The 20,996-nt window shown below is 49.5% G+C and overlaps 1 protein-coding gene across 1 annotated transcript; it reads right to left on the minus strand.

The window, feature by feature from the left end:
* Positions 1-1,485: 1,485 nt before the first annotated feature.
* Ifngr2 (interferon gamma receptor 2) lies at positions 1,486-18,642 on the minus strand. The gene is made up of 7 exons (XM_032900435.1): positions 18,458-18,642; positions 11,261-11,393; positions 8,245-8,438; positions 6,346-6,488; positions 4,582-4,741; positions 3,556-3,713; positions 1,486-2,183 (listed from the first exon to the last, which is right to left on the minus strand). Exons 1-7 carry the CDS (start codon positions 18,525-18,527, stop codon positions 2,049-2,051), a joined length of 993 nt encoding a protein of 330 aa, XP_032756326.1. The 5' UTR covers positions 18,528-18,642; the 3' UTR covers positions 1,486-2,048.
* Between the last annotated feature and the right edge of the window lie 2,354 nt (positions 18,643-20,996).

Consider the following 20,996-nt stretch of genomic DNA (forward strand, 5'->3'; position numbering starts at 1 on the left):
ACAGCCACCTCCTGCCCCAGGACAAGAGACCAATCTCACCCCCCAGTTTGTGATGGCTACTCTTGGGTGTCAACTTGACTACACTCAGAACTAACCCCCTCCTCCAAATGGAGGGACTGCAGTGGGGGTGTCTCCCTTATCCTTTTCTGCAGTGCCTGGAATGGAACTCAAGGCCCTGGGCATGTTAGGCAAGCACTGACTACTGAGTCCTTAGCCCAGCCCTGTCCTTATAACCCTTAATGCCCTCAATCCCACCACCAAGATGGCCGGATACACAATGTCTACTTAGAGAGGCTCCCCGCTTCCCACAGGGCCCAACAGGATGAAGTGGCTATGCCAACAAGGGCGAGGCTCCCCCACTGTCAGGACAGGCTGTGGGCAGGGCTCCTCACCGCGGACCACATGGGCCGTGTGCATAGTGGGAAAGGAAGGAGCTGTGCATCCCTTCCTGAATGTTAAATTGTGCCAAAGGGTTTTAAAGGGGCCCTTGGGAAGTCAAGCAAGAGTGGCAGTCAGCTCAGGTGTGCTCCTAGGTAACAGGGTTGGTGGCCCGCTGGGCCAAACAGTGTGACTCATTTGTGAACTGTGGTGTCCTTTGGCTTTGAAGAACTAAGGGATGAGATGGTAGGAACTTCTTTCTTGCTAAGTCTCCTGCAGACTCATCTGCTTTACTAAGTGTAACTTAAGAAAGTAGGAGCTTGGGGTTGGGGATTTGACTCAGTGGTAGAGCGTTTGCCTAGCAAGTGAAAGGCCCTGGGTTCAGTCCCCAGCCCCAAAAAAAAAAAAAAAAAAAAAAAGAAAGTAGGAGCTTAGATACAAATATTCTAAAGTTTGTTTGTCTATCTATCTATCTATCTATCTATCTATCTATCTATCTATCTACTCTATCTATCTATCCATCCATCTACTATCCACCCACCTATCTATCCATCCATCTATCTACCCATCATCTGTCTATCCATCTGTTTATCTATCCATTTATCCATCCATCCATCCATCCATCCATCCATGTATCCATCCATCTATCAATCTATCATCTACCTATCATCTGTCTTTCTGTCTATCTATCCATCCATCATCTACCTATCATCTATCTACCTACTTACTATCTATCTATCCATCTATCTATCCATCTGTCTGTCATCTATCCATCTATCCATCCATTTATCATCTGTCTATCCATCTATATCATCTATCCTCCATCCATCCATCCGTCTATCTATCCATCCATCTATCATCTATCTACCTACCTATCGTCCGTCCGTCTGTCTGTCTGTCTGTCTGTCTGTCTATCTATCTATCTATCTATCTATCTATCTATCTATCTATCTATCTATTATTTAGAGAGATAGAATCCCTCTTCACAGCCCTGGCTGTCCTGGAACTCACTCTAGACCAGGCTGGCCTCAAACTCACAGAGACCCTCCTGCCTCTGCCTCCCAAGAGCCAGGAGTAAAGGTGTGTACCACCTCCACTCAGCAGATAGACTTTTTAGAAAAAAGTTTAATATACAATCTTTTATTTCTAGGTTAAAAAAAAAGACTTAAATTATCGGACATTATTTACAAGATTAACCACCTCCATGTGCGTGAGGTGTTGGGGTGGGCCTTGTACATGCTAGGCAAACACTGAGCCTAGGGTAGTCACATTTAAGTCATCACACTGGACATGAAGGGGACACTGAGGGCCCCTCTTTGTGCCAGGCTGGGATGCCTGGGACAACTCATCTTCCAGAGTGAAGCCGAGGAACCAGTCTTCTGACGGCCAGAGCAGCTAACACTGAAGAAAGAACCTCAGGCCTGTAGCCGCGTAGGCTGCCAGTGATGGGACTGACTGTCTTTTAGTGTTTGAGAGGAACCTTTCTTTTCCTGAGATTCCTTTCTGTGGAGTCCTTTTAGATACTTGCAGGATCCAGAAAACTCATAAAGACTAAACAATATACCATCCCCCGTCCCCCCCAAGCCGCGGCAGATGTCCCTGGGGCAGTGGCAGTCTCTGGAAGCTGCCCTGATCATTGTCCTCTGTGCAAGCAGAGACCGTGGCCTGCCTCAGGGTATTTGGAGCACATCATCCTGCTCCTTCTCTGGAGACGAAATGATTGATACGGAGTCCCAGGCCTCATCCTTCGGCGAACCGTCCTTGTCCAAGGCCTCCAGGATGAGCTGATCTGGGTCCTTTAAATACTAGAAAAGGGTAGACGGCCAGCCAGTTACACACAGTCACATACAAGGTTTCTAGTTGAACTCAGTGTAGTCATAATTAGCACAACCTTACTTTGTCCATCAATGAAATGATACCACCCCCACCACCAATCATTACTGTGACTGTTGTGATCCTGGGGGGCACAATCTGCTGCCAACACATGCTCAGCCCTGACTTCCAGCATGTGCCTGCCTCTCACGCCTTGGCTCTGTAGCCCTGACTTCCAGCATGTGCCTGCCTCTCACGCCTTGGCTCTGTAATGGCCCAGGCCTAGGTGTACCTAGAGCAAGGATGCTTGTCCAGAAAGTACAAGGACCTGTGTTCCATCCTCTGTTCATCTGATGAGAGCTGTGAAGGGCAGAACACAGAGAACGTAGGAATCCCTCTCCCCCTCCCCATCCTCAGCGCCTGCTTAGTGGGTTATAAACCTTAAAATATTTAAGAAATGTAACAACATTTAGGTTAGGGTGCTTGCTGCCAAGCCTGACCACCTGAGCTTGGTTCCCAAGACATGTATGATAAATGGAGAGAACTGACTCACAAGAGTTGTCTTCTGACCTGCCCGTGCACGCACGCGCACACGCACGCGCACAGACACACACACACACACACACACACACACACACACACACACACACACACACACGCACACCCTGCCCAATAAAATAAAAGTAGTCTTCAGTTTTCATTCAGCTATGTCAGGATAAAGCAGGGAACATCCCTAAGTTCTAGCCCCCACTTCTACCTACACACAACCCCGGACATGTCTGGGTGAGGCTGGGGTCCTCACAGTGAAGAGGGGGGGTCTCACAGCCCCCAACTTTCTTTCCCTTTTGCCCTTGGCTATAAACTCAGGATTCCAAGGCTCTGCCCGCAGCTCTTAGAAGTGCAAATGGCCAACAGAAAGAGGAACAGAAGTCACATGTGTGTGGTGTGAAACCCCAGACACAGAAGCTGAAACCGCTCTCTGCTCTCATGTAACATCAGCAGCGTCTGGTAGTTCTTCACACTTTCCCAAGAAAGTACACCAAAACCTTAGATTTCTGCCCCGGAGAAACATCATCCAGGACTGGGTGGTAACCCAGGCTCAGTTCCTCTGAGGGCCGTACCCAAGAGGCAGGAGGAGCCCTTAAGCACCATCCGGAACCGTTACTCTCCGTGTCAACCTGGGAAACCTTTAAGTCATCTCCCGGATGCCGCGTGTTTAGACAGACACTGACCTAACACAACGTTCATTTTACTACTTAGCTATTCTGTGTGGATGTATGTGTGTGGGCAGAGGACAACGCGGGTGTCAGTTCTCTCCTCCCATGTGAGTGTCACAGCGGGTCACTCCTGCGTCTGCGTACTGACCTCTTTTATTTGTTCTGGGATGTCTGGTGGAGCTTGAAACCAGTATTTCACCCGGCTTTGGTATCTGAGGAACAGGATGAAGCAGGCTCCCGTCAGCGCCAGCAGCAACATGAAGATGCCAAAAAGGATCAGGATGACTTGCTGCAGACTGGTGGACGCTAAAGATGGTGACAGAAAAGTGAGTGAGCAGCCGTCCATGCCCACACCTCGTGCCCACGCCTCATCCTCACGCTGGGCCGTGTTCTTGTCCCAGGAAAACCCACGCCTCGCCCCTGCTCTCTGCCCTCTGCCCTCTGCCCTCGACTTAAGCTAATAATTTTGACCTGAAAACTTCTATTCCAAGGTCAAAACCTGCCCTGCTGTAATACCACAAACGGGAAATTCCACATCCAAATTCATCCAAGGGGCCACAGTGCAAGCCCAAGTGCGCTTGGAGCAGTGAGTAAAGGGGCCTGCCTATCAGCCTGACAGGCTGGTGTTTCATCTTGCAGACCCAGGTGTGACAGCAGAGGGCAGTGTGCACATCCTCTGCCTGCCCTGTCATAATATCAGTGTCCTCTGACTGCCACTCAAGTGCACTCACACGTACACACATATACATGCACGCGTGTGCGCGCACATGCATGCGCACACACACACAAAGTAAGCAAAAACTGCAGTAAAAATCCCATACCAGTGTACTAAAAACATTATACAAAACCTCCTTCAGGCTACGCATATAAGGTGTCTATGAAAAACATAAGGGAATTTTCTGTTCAGATTTAGGCTTCATCCCTAAGACACCTCATCATGTATACGCAAATATTTTAAAATCTGAAACAAGACGACCACAAATCTGACATACTCCTGGTCCCAAGTGTTGTGGAGTCTGCCCAACACAGCCCTTGCTGCTGCAGACCTAATTCTCCTGTCAGGTAAGAACTTCCGGGGCTGCTCCCGCCACTGGCCACACCACAGCGAGCTATTGTCACTATTTCAAGAGAAGCCTTTGCGAGCAGGTAACGGATAAATGAAGGCATGTCTTACCATCTGCTGTTGTTTCATGACAAGATACATTGCTCGGGAGCCCGTGCGGTTCAATATTTCTGTTTTTCAAAATCAGTTGGGCCTCGGTTTGTAAACAATATACTCTGAATGGCTTCAAATCATCCAGCACAATGGAGTTGGTCTTGTAAGGGCCTTTAACCTGTGTAGACGGCATGAGAGCCACACAGGTTAGACAGACAGACAGACAGGGCCACGCAGCTTCCAGCTTTTCTAATGACTCCCCAAGTACACAGTGAACACAACCAAATGGTAATAGGACCGTGGGGCTACGAGGACCCATTAAGCCTGAGGCAACCAGAAGGTCACAAATCTTAATTTCTAGTAGTGTGGAAATTTTTCTCCTGTAAAATTAACGCCTTGGGCTGGGGAGATGGTTTGGTGGGCACAGCGTTTGCTGTGTGATCACAGAAGCTGGGTTCACTCCCTCTGCACCTATGCAAACTGCGGCATGTTGACGTTCCATTTCTCATCTCCACCACTGGGGGGCAGAGACAGGCAGATCTTGGAGCTTAGTGGCCAGTCAGTCTGCAAGAATGGTGAGCTCTAGGTTCAGGAAGAGAGCCTGTCTCAAAAAACAGAGGAGGCCATCTGAAGTCGCCCTCTGGCCTCCACACGCATGGGTGTGTGGAGCTGCGTGCAAGCCTGCGTGCACACACACCCTCACATGCAGACAATAAAAGAACCATCTGTATGGTTAGACAAGGGAGAGAAAGCATCCTGCAGTGCCTCTTTATTCCCCAAGAGTCTCTGAAGTGAATGTGCTACTCCCTCTGTGGTTGAAAGGACAGGCATTCATGTCCTCAGGGGGTAGCTGGACTCCTGCCTCAGGCTGTGTCAGCCCTTCGGTTGGCCACACCTGTCTGGAGGCTGAGACTGATTAAAGCACCTGCCTTGTCCTGTCTCCCTCTAGGCCGTCTCCATTCTGTGTGAACTTCTGCAAACCAATCAAACCCTTTACATGACACTGCAGACCACTGTCACTCGGTCCACGGGTGGGGGTAGAGGTGAGGGGTTGACATCAAAGAAGAGAGCAAGGCCACCTGGGCCTTGTCCTGGCATTGCTCCCGTGGTGACAGTAACTGAAATGACATCACAAATCTACTGCCATCTGCCAGGCCTAACTAACTAAATTGTTTGAAAAGAAACAGGTCCCTAGGCCTTCCCGAGGTCCAGGTATAGCAAATCCATCTTACGCCAGGAAGCAGCAAAGTCCAGGAATGGAACCAGACAGCGGGAATGGATGACCCCAAAGAGGGCTCAGACCCTCCCGGCAGAGGAGGGCTCAGGACAGCAGGGAGACTAAAATGGGCCCAGGGCTCAAGCTCTAGGAGACACCGGTGATCCTAGTCTTCCATCTCACGTGGAAATCTTTCTTCTTTCTTCTAAGAAACTCTAGGGGGCTGCAGAGATGGCTCAGCGGTTAAGAGCACTGACTCTTCCGGAGGTTCTGAGTTCAATTCCCAGCAACCACATGGTGGCTCACAACCCTCTGTAATGACATCTAATGCCCTCTTCTGATATTTCTGAAGACAGCTACAGTGTACTCACATACATAAAATAAATCTTAAAAAAAAAAAAAGAAACTCTTTTTTTTTTTTTTTTAATTCTTTTTTTCGGAGCTGGGGACCGAACCCAGGGCCTTGCGCTTCCTAGGCAAGCACTCTACCACTGAGCCAAATCCCCAACCCCAAGAAACTCTTAAAGAGGGAAAAAAAACATAAACAAAAAAGAAAGAGTCCTTGCCTTTTGGGTTTCTGTCTTTTCCCAGTAGTGGACAAAATACTGAAAAGTTGCCTCCTGGACCACGTCAAAGGGAGGGGAGAAGTGTATGACGAGGGAGCCTTTCCCTGGGGTCACCGAGATGTTTTTTGGAGGTCCAACAGTAACTGAAATAGAATCACAAAGACTTCACATGAGTGACACACAGACGCCCATGTACACTGTGAATGCCTATTAAACCCAATACACATCTGCATTGTGTGTACACACACATTTAACTTACACAGGCAACCAGCTCCACCCAGATACCCATTCTGAATATGAGGTTTACCGGGGAGCCAGCAGCCAAGCAGAAGGAAAGGCCCTTGTAGAACCCACGGAGTGTTGGCAGGTGCAGGATTGGCCCTGCTGAAAGGCCCTCTGAGCCAGAATCTATTAGAGCTACATGGAGTTGTTTCCTGGTCCCCATCAGGGAGGGGCATGCAGCCCACCTCAAGGGTTTGGCCTTGCACAAGGCATTTAAGATGTTCTAGCTGAGGTGCTGTTTCTCAGCTGGGAGTCATCTGACTGTAAGCAAAGCTTCTAGAATCACCGCAGGCATCAGAAGCCCAGAGAAACAGAACAGAAACTTAAGGTGGAGGGAAGTTTTCATTCAGGGTGGAAAGGAAGTGCAAGGTTTGAAATTTGCAGACAGGTAGGCTTGGATCTGGAGAGTATCATGTGAAGCGAGGGACTGAACTCAGAGAGAAAAAGACACTGCATGTTTGCCCTCATACAAGGATCCCAGTCTCCTGTGTTCATGTGTAAACTATACATGTTACATGTAGGTAAACAGGACTAAGTATAGGCATAGTGTAACATTTACCGTATTGTTGGGTTTTTCCTTCACTGTTGATCTTTTGAGACAGGATCTCTCAGTGTGTGGCTCTGTCTAGCTTGGAACTCTCTCTGTATGTAGACCAGGCTGGCTTTGAACTCACAGACATCTGCCTGACTCTACCTCCCAAGTGCCGTGATTAAAGGTGTGCGCCACCCTTAACCCCCAGCTCACTTTTAAATAAGCTGGCACTTTAATGGTTCTGGATTATTGGGGGTGGGGTGGGGTTATTTGTTTATTAACTTATTTATCTTTATTTTCAATTTTCTGTCACATTTTTGCGGTAGTGATACAGTAAAATCTGCGTGCTACCCAGGATTATATGTCTTAAAAAAAAAAAAAAAAAAAAAAACCCTAGCCAAAATACTGTACCTGCTTACTAGAGCATGAACTATCTATCTCGACAGTGGTCACTTCTATTGTCTTATACTTTGTATTCACGCACGCGTGTGTATGTGTGTGTGCATGCTCGTGTGTGTGTGTGTGTGTGTGTGTGTGTGTGCATGTACGTGCGTCTGTATGGGGGCTCAGCAGTGCAGCATCTGCCTGGGAGGTAACAGGTCCTTGCTTCCTAGCACCACATCAAGAAAACAAACAAACAAAAAACAACAACAACAAAAAAATGGCTGTAACTGTCTTCCCATAAAACAGTGTTTACAATAACAGGCGTGGCATCAAATTTAGGGTCCCAGAGCCTATTCCTTTAGCATCAGCCTGAGGGTCAGTGGTCTCGGACAGCCTTACCACTTGTCTCTGGCGTATTAGGATGAGCACCAGGACCAAAGCCGTGGGTTCAATACTGACCACCAAAGAGGCCCGCAGAGAAAACCTGGGCCTGTGACACTTGTTTTTAAAGGTGTGTCTTCTTTACTTATCTGTGTGTGGGTGTGGGTGCAGCAGGAGGCCAGGAAAGGGAGCTGGAGCTGGAGCTGGAGTTTCAGGCAGGTGTGAGCTCCCCAGTTTGGGTGCTGGGAACAAGGGCCAGAGGAGCTCTTACCAGCCGAGTGGCTTCTCCAGCCCTGTACAGCTTTCTCCCCAATTCTTACCATTCTCATAGTGTTGAAATGGATCCAGCTTCGCCCAGTGGGAAGTGTGCTGTCCGCGCCTGGCTCGAACCCGCAGGAACACTGTGTATGAGTATGGGAAAACCTTCAGGCGGCCGCCTCCTGTGAAGTCACACTTGGTCTCTGCGATGTCCGTACAGTTCGGCTCCCGCAGCCTATGCCAAAAGCCATCGACGCTGGGAAAGCAAGCAAGATCTCAATTCACAGAATCCTCTCTTCATGCCTAACACGGTTCTCTGGAGACACCGACTTCCCCCAAAGGATCGGCACCCGCTCATCCTTTCGGCCAAGGTCAAGCCCAGACACTCTTGACCAGATTAATTCATATGCCACGCCCACTCAGGTGTTCAACGCTCTCGGGATATGCACAAAGAGAGAAGACCAGTATGACCAATTTTTAAAATGTGTTGTCACTTACCCCTCCCCCCAGCCCCCATCTGGTACCCATCGACAGTGATTCTCTGTTTCTCTTCAACTTGAAGCCCCGGTCAGAGCCAGGGACTGAGGTGCTGTCTGTCTCAGCAGGCTCCGTCATCCTGAACGGAACCATGCCCTATGAATGTGAACGACTGGCCTCTTGTGGCTGCTGTTATGGTAGGTCCATTCAAGATATACACTGTACCAGCTTCCTCTAAAGCTTTAAGATTCTGTGTTTTATTTTTATGTGCATTTGTGTGCTGGGACTAAACGTGTGAGCCACCACCACCCATCTCGGAACAATTTTTAAGAACGTTTCTCAGAAGACAGACTTATAGGGAGATAGGGGTTCTGAGGGAAGGGATGGATCCCTTTGCATATAGAGGACAATAATACGGTGATTTTGGCTGCATTTAAATGAAGGATGAAATGAACACAGCTCAGTCATACAGTCCGTCGAGCTCTGCCCAGTCAGTTGGTCTAAGCTTTACTAATAGCAGAGTCATCCAGGCTTCCATGCTGTGGCCACGAGCTTTTCCACCTGGCCTCTCTGTCCCGGAATAAAGACTCGGAGACTTTCGTATGAATAAATGCCTAGGCTGAAAGCTCTGGCTTACTCCCTTCTAGCTCGTGCCTTATATAACCCGTTTATTCTATTCTATGAGTGCCACACAACTGGTTACCTCTCCCACCTCCAGCGCCTCTGATGAATTACCAGAGTTCCACCCTTTTCTATCGGAACTCCCACATATTTCTTGCCGCCTTTTGCTAAAAGGCGGTCTGCTTTTCCTTGACAGGTGACACTTCCACACAGTGCTCGAGACAAGAGATTCTCTCTACAGTGTGCACAGGGTCATGCTGGACTTCTGCTTCAGAAATTACCTAAGGCTTTGTGGGAGAGCGTGTGGTCGATGGTGTATTTTAACTGCTAACCTTTTTTTTTTTTTAAAGATTTACTTCTTTATTTTATGTGCTGTCTTCAGACACACCAGAAGAGGGCATCAGATCCCATTACAGATGGTTGTGAGCCACCAAGTGGTTGCTGGGAATTGAACTCGAGTCCTCTGGAAGAGCAGTCAGTGAGCCATCTCTCCAGCCCTAACTGCTAACTTGACACAGCCTAGACGCTCCTATGGATTTGGCTTTGCTACCAAGACCTTAAAAAGCTTCATGTACAATGCCAGTTCTGCTTGACCACAGACAAACATAGTTCTTAAGTCTTAGTCTCAAAATAAGTTAAAAACAAAAAAAAAAACAAAAAAAAAACAAAAACCTCAAACAAGGAAAAAAACAAAAAACCAAAAACCTCAAACAAGGAAACTGATTTTAAGCCAAACAAAAACAAAGCCCTCTTCCCCTCACCAGAGCCACGGCAGAGTGGGTGGGGGTGGAGGACCAGCCTGCTCTAGTTTTTACCAATGCTTCTTTTACTAAAACCAATCTCAACCTCTGATAAAAAGATACAAAATGTTTACCAAAAAGAAAGAAAGGAAGGGGGCTGGGAAGTGGCTGTTGTTAAACTGCCTGCCTGGTTCAGACCCTCAGCATCCAAGCGAACCTGTAAAACCCCAGTGTCCTGGGCACAGGCAAGCATGGAGGAGAAACAGGAAGATCCCGGCTCTGCCTATCTAGCTGAATTGGAGTTCGGGGTTCATTGAGAGACTGTCTCAAGAAAGGGGGGTAGTGGGACTAAGGAAGGCACTTTGCCATGCTCTCTTCCACATGCCTGTGTGCGTACTTGAATTTGTGTGTGTGTATGTGTGTGTGAGAGAGGTTTGCACACACTTGTGTACACACCCACCTGCCCAACAAACAAACAAAAACCCCTAGAGTCAAACAAGTCAGACTATACTACAAAGCTCTGTGGTGAAAGGAAGCCTTTTAAAGAAAGCACAGAGGACAGTGACACAGGCGTGGGGTCTCAGCTACCCCCTGGAGACTGAGGTGGGAGGCTCGCTAGTTCCAGGGCTATCTGAGCAGAATGGGAATGTGTCTCTCAAAACAAACTGGTAATTTGTTTACTACCATGAGCCTAGTGATTTCACTGTAATCTTCAACTAACTTACAGGACCCAAAAAAAAAAAAACAAAACTGTTTCACTGAGCCCAGTTTCTTAGCGAATACTTCTTTGTAAATCAAGTGGTGGCCAGAGATGAGAAACACAAAACGGAGGTGAGAGGCAGAACAAAGAGTGCGAACACTCCATTATTCAGAACAGAAAACCAGGTGAGAAACTGAGAACTCATTGTAGTGCGCCGAATACATCCCTAAGTGGGCGCTGAGGTTTTAAACCCGAAAGTCGCCTCTTGCCTTCCCAGGGCGGAAGTGGACTCTTGCTCTGTTCAGAACAAAGGGATTAACTTTCACCCCTAAAGGAGGTCCCAGCAGCCAGTGTTCTTTGACAGCCAGACCTAAATCCACCTCTGATGAGCAGGAGGAGGTGACAAAATCTCTGTCCTTGAACCTTTTAAATGTGCAGGAGGTCTCACCACAGTCGTGCTGAGAGCCCTAGTCAGGATCTGACTCCAGGCTTTCATCCAACCTCCCACAAAGGTCCCAGACCCACAGAGCATCCACTTACTAGCTGTACTCCACCTGGTAGACCACTGGTCTCGTGTCGTTGCTGGAGGGCGGAGGCTCCCAGCTTAGCATCTGCTCGTCATTGTACAGGTGAAGCTTCAGCTTCCGAGGGGCAGCAAGCTGGGACAAGGAGTCTTGGGAGGAACAGGAAAGGAGAGGAGGAACAGGTGGGAGAGAAGGGGAAAATTCAGAATTACAAAAACAAACAAACAAAACAAACAAACAAACAAAAAACCGTTTCGGTGCCCATTATGAAAACCATTTATTTAACACAGCTCTGGTTGCAGTTTGGTTCTGGGATGGGCGTGCCTATTCCCCCTGTCGCACCCTCTGGGCCTCATTGTGAGGAGGGCACTGTTGGAGGCATGTTTTAGGTCACCCTCTAGGTGGTGATAACCACGGCCTGACTACACTGGGTTCCTACATATTCCACGTGTGACACTTGACTGCGGGCTGCCCAGGACTCCATCTTTCTGCAGGAATAACCCTAGTCAATAGGAGAACACCCCAAAGAGTGGGCATCTCCTAGGCCCAGGTGGGGTCCCGAGGTGACCCTGCATGTATGTGTGGATATAGATGCCCCAGATTAGATAGGCAACTCCCAAAGGCGCTTGACATGAGGGCAAGAGCAGACACCATCTGCTCCTCGAAAACTCTCAGCATCCCATCGCTGAGATCTAAATAACGCTCTGAATCCCAGCTTGAAGCCACAGTGGAAATGTGTACACTTTTAAATTGCCTCCCTGCCCTGAGAGACACAAGTCACAGAAGACCGCGTTCCCTGGAGGCAGCAGACTTCCCAAAGAGATCAGCCCCAACCATCCTGTCAGGCGGATCCTTCAGAGACTGAAAACACTGGAACCTTCCCTCAGAAGGGAAATCGTTGTTACTCTTTCTTTGATCGAAAGATTAATGAGAAATATTCAGAAGGTGGGAAGAAAAACAGGCTCCAGAATTCAAAGCAGGAAACCCAAACCACATGTTTTCAGGGAGTCCTTCCAAGCCAGAAGAAGGGTGCAGAGGAGCCTCCAGCCCCCGCAGCATGGCGTACCGCCACCAGCTGCAGACACCTGTCTATCCAGACTGCCCAGGGCCTCCACCTCTGTGACCTCTGGCTGCTCAACACTGCTGACCATTGACACAGGCCTCAGGGGAGCAGGGGGTCCAAGCCAGATCTCTGAAGCAGCAAGGCAGAGGGCAGGCCCGGTCAGCTCACTGAGGGCCTGGGGGAAGCCAGGCACCCATGGACAAATCTGAGACAGCTTTTCCTGCCTGCATTGGGTTTCTGTCCCGGCTGTAGCATATCCCCCAAACACAAGAGCGTTTCCCAACCGAGTCGTAGCATCTCATCTACTTCACCCCATTATCATTTATTGTCACTCCGAGATCAGGTGTGAAACAGGCCTAGGGTGGAGATGGCAGCAGGGGCCCTGCTCCTTCTGGAGTCACCCAGAGAAAAACCCAGGGCTCCTCCCGCTTTGTGCTCCGGAAGCTACTGGCATTCTTTGGCTTGTGGCCCCTTTCTCTGCCTTGTGTTGCCCTCTCTCTGGTTCAGTTTCATGGCTCCTTACTCTATCTCTCAAGGACCCCAGCAATGACTGTGAGTCTGTGTAGCTCAGAATCCAGGATCATCCCCAGTCAGGGTCTTCACCTCAGTCATACCTGCAAAGCCCCTTTTGTCAGGTCATGTATCCCCAAGGTCCGGAGATCCGTGCCTGAACATCCTCTAAAGGACAATATTCTGCCTAACACCCCTCCCCTCACCATCTCTCGTGCCTCTGGAGGAACTGGAAGGAATACCTTCTTCCTCTGCCGGGTCCCTATTCTCACAATCGAGAGGAACACCTAGGGACCAAGTTAGAAAGAAACTTACTCTAACCACGAGTGGAAGAGCTATTCAGTTCTCAGATACAAAAGGAACTCAGGACAAATGGCTAATCCTGGTGCCTAGTAACATTAACATACCAAGTGTCTGCTGCCTCCAGGCCCACACCGGCTTCTCCCCCTGCTTCTCATTCCTAGGTGATCCTGACATTTGGGCCATGTGCTTCCTCACTCTCCGTCTCCAGGGCCTGGTCCAGTCTGCTGGTCATGTTGAGCTACCATTTCCCTGCTCCGGACGCCTCCACATGCTGTATTCTCCCTCAGATCTCCTTCCCCTCATCTTCCTTGGAGCCATCCCTGTCTTTGCTTTATATACACGTCAGGCCTGGGGCTGGAGCTCAGTGGTACACACTTGTCTAGTGGTTCAAAGCCCTGGGTTGGATGCCCAACACACAACAAAAAGCTAACCTGGCAAGACAGAGTTTTCGGACTGGCTCTAAGGGAAGCCTCACACAGCACGGCTTTGTCTCTGCCTCCTCCACCGGGAGTTTCTTGGGAACCTTATCTAATCTTACTCCCTGAAGAAAATGAGTCCCAGAACTGTGGACTCCACAGGGAAGCGCTAGCCGGTCCGCATACCATAAAGCACTCTCCCAGGCAGCCCTCTCCACATTCTGGATTGCCTGTCCTGGAACCTCACCCTCTAACCCCTCACTGCCCCCTGGGAAACAGCACACACTGTACTTGGGACCTTGCTCTGCTGCTCCCTCTCCAGGGAGCCTCCCCACCTGGGTCTGTTGAGACCCAGCCCTGGGGTAAACCTGGTATAAACCTGCTAGCACTTCCACCCTCTTCCTCTGATTTTACTCCTGAGTGTGATTCACACTGGAGTCCTTCAGAGGGCGGTGAGAAGCGCAGACTTTACACATAGATACTCTGGGCTCCTCGGTAGTGTCTTTTGTGTTTGCCTCCAGATAAGGCATTTGGGTCTCGAGAGAGGGATTAGTCACAGCACAGTCCTAGTACAGTCTTTCTGAGGAAGGAGTGAGTTCGGGTGCTAGGTAGGTGTGTCCCACCACTCCGGGCTCTGCTCATATTTCAGTCACTCCTCAGTGCCACACAGATACGTTGAAGAACTGGGTGGGTGGGGAACACCTGTTGAAAATGAGAAAAGTGGGGCTGGAGAGATGGCTCAGTGGTTAAGAGCACTGACTGCTCTTCCTGAGGTCCTGAGTTCAAATCCCAGCCACCACATGGTGGCTCACAACCGTCTGTAATGGGATCTGGTGCCCTGTCCTGGTGTGTCTGAAGACAGCTACAGTTTACTTATATACATAAAATAAATCTTTAAGAAGAGAAAAGCTGAGATGCTGTGGATTCAGGGGTGCTTTCTCTCTGGAAGATGTGGAGAATGAGCGCTGCACTGACAGACAGCTGTCAACCATGGACAAAACAGAGCAGAACCCATGCAAGGCCCAGGCGCCCTCCTCCTTGCTTTCTTTGTGTTTGGCCTGTGGTTTTATCTCATGTCACAGACCATGGCAGGTGTGCTGACCTTCTCTGGATGGTTCTAAAGACTCCTGTACCTTTTGAGTCACTGGGACCAGACTACCTGGCAGAATGTGGCTAACGGTTGCAGTAGATCTCTGTCCATCCTCTCAGGGGAGGCATGCGTGCAGAAAAGCTGCCTTTGGTAACTGGAGTGTGTGGCCACACACCTATCCTGTCCTTAGGAATCTATCAAGTCTCAAGTGTCTGGATCCCAGGACATCCTGGGGTGAGGCAGGAGGGCAGTGTATGTGGCTGAGGTGCAAGGAGCACGTTCATGCAGACTACACCCAGTTAGCTCTTATCATGAGTGGTTTGTGACTCAGAGGCCACGGGCGCACGCATGGAGAATGACAAAGCTTTGCTCAGTCCCCTAGCATCTGGGAGCTTTTGCCTCATAGGAGGTGCACTGTCTTTAAAGCCCTGGTGTCCACGCATGGGGGCCATGTTAGTTTGCTATTGTTTCTCCAGCCGTTGATCCAAAACTTAGTGGCTGAAAACAAACTTTATCTCACAGTGCTCCAGGCCAGAGAGCAGCATGCGTTTCAGGGACAAAGGTCATGGTCCTAGGAGCAGCAGGTGGAAGAACCCTAGGGAACTGGGAACTAAGAAGCAGCCATCTTTACTTAGCGTGTGTGTGTGTGTGTGTGTGTGTGTGTGTGTGTGTGTGTGTGTGTGTGTGTGTTCTCTCCTGCTACCATGTAGATCCTAGATTTCAGAGTTAAGTCAAGAATGTTGGTAGTAAGCATCTCTACCAACCATCCCCAAAAAGCTATCCCCCCGGTTTTTTTTTTTTGAGCTGGGGACTGAACTCAGGCCTTGCGCTTCCTAGGCAAGCGCTCACCACTGAGCTAAATCCCCAACCCCCAAAAGCTATCTTAAACCCCTAATTAATCACATCTTTAAAAACAGAAACACAGGACAGACTATGCTGTCTGGCTTTGCCTTTCACTTTTTAAAAAGATTTATTCATTATTTTTATTTATGTGTGTGTGGGTATGCCTGCATGGGGCTATGTGGCTACCATGTGCTCGATGGTGCCATGGAGGGCAGGCGGCGTCTGACCCCCTGATTGGTGGCTCTGAACCACCAAACCCCAGACCTCTGCAGGAGCAGCGAGGGCTCTCCTCCGCTCTGCCCATCCTGTTCCCAGGAACTTCTGTCGGCAGCACTGACAGCAAATGCTGCTGCCCTAAGTGGGTCTAGGTAGGGGATGGAGATGTCCTCCACAGGCTCACTGGGTCTCCAGTCTGTGGAGCTATTTTGAGGGCAGTGGGACCTGTGCGTGCAGGGCCTGCGTGGAAGGAATAGATCAGCAGAGACGGGTCTTTGAAGGTTATACCCACTCCCTGGTTCTAGCCTCTCCCTGCCTCTTGGTCAGCTTCACATGAACCATGCCTGACGCCAATGACCTCACCTCCAGCAACTTAAATGTGACAGGGAAATAAACAGTCCTCACCCCTCAGTCCTAGCCATGAAGTTATTCTTTTTAGTAAATCCCCAATAGAAAGTGGTTTGGTTTGGTTTTAACCTGGATCATTTGTCTCCTCCTGGGAGTAAAATAAGAAGATTAAAAGGGAAAAAATATACATACAGCCCTCAGCAACTTGTCTCAATAAACAGAAGCTAGGATTATCATATATCCAACGACAGGACAGTTTCACCTGAAGAAACAACACCCAAACATTAAATTTCCTAACACTCATTGGTTTGGACATTCCTTCAAGTATGTGCGCACGCGCGCGCGCGCACACACACACACACACACACACACACACAAGAATACAGACAGCGACAGAGAGACACAGACAGACACACACACAGAGACACACAGACACATACACATACATAGAGATTCACACAGACATACACACAGAGACGGAGACACACAGACGCACAGAGATACATACACACACATAAACACAAAGACACAACACAAGACACACACAGATACACACAGACAGACACACAGACAGACACATACGTATGCATACTCCAACTCCACAGTACAAGGAGCAGCCACAACTACAAGCAGAAGTCTTGACCCTTCCATGCAGGTCTGAATAACTAAAGAGTCTCATTCATACTGTCAATTATGTTGTTTTTGTTTTGTTTTTCTGATCTATAGCATATGGCTGCCACCCAACAAAGGGAGAAGCACAACTACAGATCGCTGGGGTACAGTATGGTTATGCTATCCTTGACTCCCTGGAAGAGTACAAAATTATAAACGTTTCTTTCAAAGCCTTGTTTCCAGGGGCTGGGGAGATGGTCTAGAGCCCTAGCATTCGCACAGCAGCTCGCAACTACTTATAGCTCAGTTCTGGGAGATCCGATGGCCTCTTTAGGCCTCCGTAGGCACCAGGAACTCAAGTGGTACAGACATACATGCAGGCAAACATCCTTACTTTGTTAAAAAGCAATCTTATGATTCCTGAGGTCCATTCATAACCTATGGAGGGGAATCTTCTCATTATCTGTTGGCCTAAGGGGACTGTTGATATTTTCACTTTGCATTGTGACTAAAAAGTTTCTTTAAACATACCCTAGTAAGGTTTTTCTTATCATAAAAGTGTGAAAACTTTGCTTTATTATTTGTTAAAAGAGGGGTATGAGAGCCTAAGAGATTTACAAAAGGCCACCGTTGTAAAAATATCTAAGGCTCCAATTTGTTGTTAATGAGCCATAGGCCACGACTTTGGAATACAATAAAAGTTAATCATTAGGAAAACGTCAGTTGTAAAGTTTCTAAATACGTCTATTGACTTCTGAACTCACAGCTCATAGATATCTCAGACAACTGCAGGCTCTCCTACACTTAACTGTGTGGGTGGGTGTGTCAGACATGGATTGCTTAAGGCAAAATGGGGAACATCAGAGTGAAGCCTTTGTCTGACTCCTCGAGAATAAGTTAACTATGTAAGCGATCCATCCTTCTGTGCACCTCTGCCCATAAGGAGACAGGAAACTTAAGGGTCTTTGCTGGGATGCTGACACAGGATCAACCCCTCAATACCACTGCCAATGGGAGGGAACTTCCCAATTCGTGAGCATATTTAACTAATGGCCAAACTTAAAACAAAACAAAAAACAACAACGCAGGCAAGACCGTCTTCGAGTAGCCCAAACTGGCCCAGCCGGAAACTTCAGGACCCTCCTCATTCTGAGTTCTGTGTTTTCACAACTCCCGCACTCACTGTAGACTCCAGATACCCAAGCTTTAATATGATCTCTGCATGGGAAAGAATCCAGCAAAACATAATCATGGAGGAACAATGTTTTTGGTCAGTGATGTCTTTCTTTTGTTGGTTTTGATGACTGGCTCATAAATACAGTCAGATGGGGACAAGAGGGGGGAACTGAATCCAGGTAAAGGGCTTGTGTGAGTGGAGTAGGGTAGAGCTGGGATTAAAAGTGTGGCTCAGCTGACCCCCTGTCTTCATACACTGAGGGGACACGGGCATTTCTGTTCCCCATCTATAAGATCGTGAGGGACTGAGTACCAGGATTTTATATGCCGCCCAGACAGACAAATATTGGTCCTGCCTTTCAGCAGATCTCCCTGGCACCAAGCGGCCAACAACGACCTGGGCTCTCCAGCTCCAGGCCTGGAATTCCCCGTGGTCCACGCCACACTCACTGGAGCTCCTTCTTGGAGATTCCTCCCGGTCCGTCCCCTGCCCGATCGCGGTCAACCCGCAGATCGGGAACCGCCGAAGACCCCCACCCTGCGCCGGGTGTAGGCTCCCGGCGGCACCCACGCACGGATGCGACACCCGCCGAAGCCCGGGGAGTGGGGGGGAGGGGCCTTCTGGGTCGCACCTACCTGGCGAAGACACCGCGGCGCCGAGCCCACAGAGCAACAGCAACGGCAGCCACAGTGGCGGAGGCCGCATGGCCCGGGCGGCCCGGGACCGCGGGGTGGACGCCGCTCAGACTGAAACCGCAGCGGCCATGGCGAGCCGAGCGCCCGCCTCTTCCCAGCCTGGCCGCAGAGCCGCCCCGCGCCCGCCCCTACCGAGCCAGGCCACACCCCCGCCGGGCCCAGCCACGCCCCCGCTCGACCCACGGGACTTTCCCGGGCGTTCCCAGGAACCGCGGCCCCCGCAGCCCAGCACCCTGCGGCGGTGACCCCGGCCGCACCCCGCGGAGCCGACCTCCAAGGCGTGGCCAGGGACTTTTAGGACCACCCTAGAGAGACCAGCGGACACCCATCCCCACCTCCGACTCCCGTCACGCACGGTTTAAGAACCTGTGCATTTATTTTGAATTCTGTTCTCTTCAATGGCCCGAAAGATCGAGCTAAGCTTTGAACCGTTTTAAGCAGAAGGTTACTTAAGGGAGGGCCCTCTAGGTCGTGGTGTCACAGAGAACGAGGAAGAAAAGCTAGAGGAACTTCACTGGTTGCTTAATCATCTGTGGGTTTGGCCCTCTGTGACTGTGAAGCTACGAGGAAGTGACCCCAGAGCCGGACACCGGCAGGCTCCCAGCCTGAGCCTTCCCCAGTGGCAAGCCTCCGCCACAAAAAAAGGGGCAACGAGAGGAATGGTTAGAGGGAGAGCCAGAGTCAAAGAAAGGGGTCATCGGAACCCGCAGCTGTTACTCCTAACCGCTGAGGTCTCCGTCTCAGGAAGCTGGAGTTGACTTTAAACTGTAATTGAAGCTGGCCTTGAACTTAAGATCTTTATGCCTGTACCTCCCAGGAGTCAGTTGTGGGCCCTGACACCCTCCCTTGTGCCCATGTGGCTCTTGAAGTTGGCCTATTATAAAAGTCTGTGATGAAATATCCAGCAAGAATTCAAACTTTGCCTTGAGAATTTCAAGACACAAAAATGTACTTACACACCAAGCGAGAAGAGGAGGGTTTGTGGGGGTCCTTTTCAACAGGATGTGTTGAAAACAGCAAAGGAGAGAAAACCTAACCCCCACAGGCTGTAGATTAGGAATAAGTGTGCCCCTCAGTGTCCCGTGCCCTGCCCCCAGCATGTTTTATTTTTTGTTCGGTAGGTTAAGGAAAAGGACTCAGCTAAAGCCATGGAGGGCTCAGGACCACTGGGCTTTTCAGCCTGCGGTCTTGACCCCAGATGTTAAGTCTTTAGAAGTTCTACTACCCCACTCCACTCCCTACCCCCACCCCACTCCCTACCACACCCCTCTCTAGAATCTTCCTCCTTCAGCATAGCGCTAAAGGGCATTCCTTGGATCTTCACCCCATGCCTCAAGCATACAGCACCCCAAACGCAAGTGGTTCTCTCCTTGCCTCAAGGCAACTTTGTCAGGGCAAGGCCAGGCAGGCGCTGCTGTGGCATCTACTCCCTTGCCCTTCCTGCCTAGAGGAGCCCTGATGTCGCTGATAGCTGGCTGCCTCTTCTGCTGAGACGTGGCAGCCAAAGACTGCGGAACTCAGCACTCCTGGCATTTCCTGTGAAGGTGTAGAGCAGGTGTACTGATTGTGCCATGAGCCTCCATTTCTGTGTTTTCTCTCTTCCCCATTGTTTCTTCCCCGTTGGAGTGGGTTTATTGTGGACACAGTAAAAGATTAAACCTTAGGATGCTTTATCTGCATCTTCCAAGACCCATGAGAGCAAAAGCTGTTCCCAGCACTGCATGCACAGTCACATGCTTTCAAAAATATTTATTTTATGTGTCTGTGTGTGTGTGTTGGCCCGCGCATGTGCAAGGCATGCAAGGCCCTGTGGAAGTTATCATAACCCCTGGAAATGAAGTTACATATGGTTGTGAGCTGCTATATGGGTGCCGGGAACCCGGGTTCGCTGCAAGAGCATCGAGCCCTCTTAACCGCTGAGCTGGTCTCCAGCCCCTGGCCGTACGCTCTTGTGAGAGCTGCAGAGTGGGGGTTTTAGCTGCTTTGATAAGGCCTCTGTGTCTCTCCTCTTCGAGTTTCTTTCTGACACACTTCTCGTGTAGGGAAGTGTCGGGTAGCTCATGAGAGTCTTGAGAAATGCCATGTTTTAGAGCATATGTAGACGTAGGTCAGCAGCAGTCGTGAAGTTAAAACATACGAACTTTCCAAGCCAATGATTATTAATAAAAACTAAGTTTTAGGGACTGGTGAGTTGGCTCACCGGTAGGCGAGAGCACAGGCTGTTCTTAAACAGAACCTATACTGTTCTCAGCACCTAAACAGGTGGCCACACCCTCCTGTAACTCCAGCACCCAGGATCCAGCATCCTCTTCTGGGCTCTGGGTAGCTGCACTTACATTGCACATGCTCACAGACAGACACACATACTGTAAAATGAAACACACACACACACACACACACACCATGCATATGCATGCACATGCACACACATATAACAGATTTCAACTAGTCACGCTAGAGGAGAGACCGAGTTTATTTG

The sequence above is a fragment of the Rattus rattus genome, chromosome 4 (genome assembly GCF_011064425.1).
Source record: "Rattus rattus isolate New Zealand chromosome 4, Rrattus_CSIRO_v1, whole genome shotgun sequence".
Lineage (NCBI taxonomy): Eukaryota > Metazoa > Chordata > Mammalia > Rodentia > Muridae > Rattus > Rattus rattus.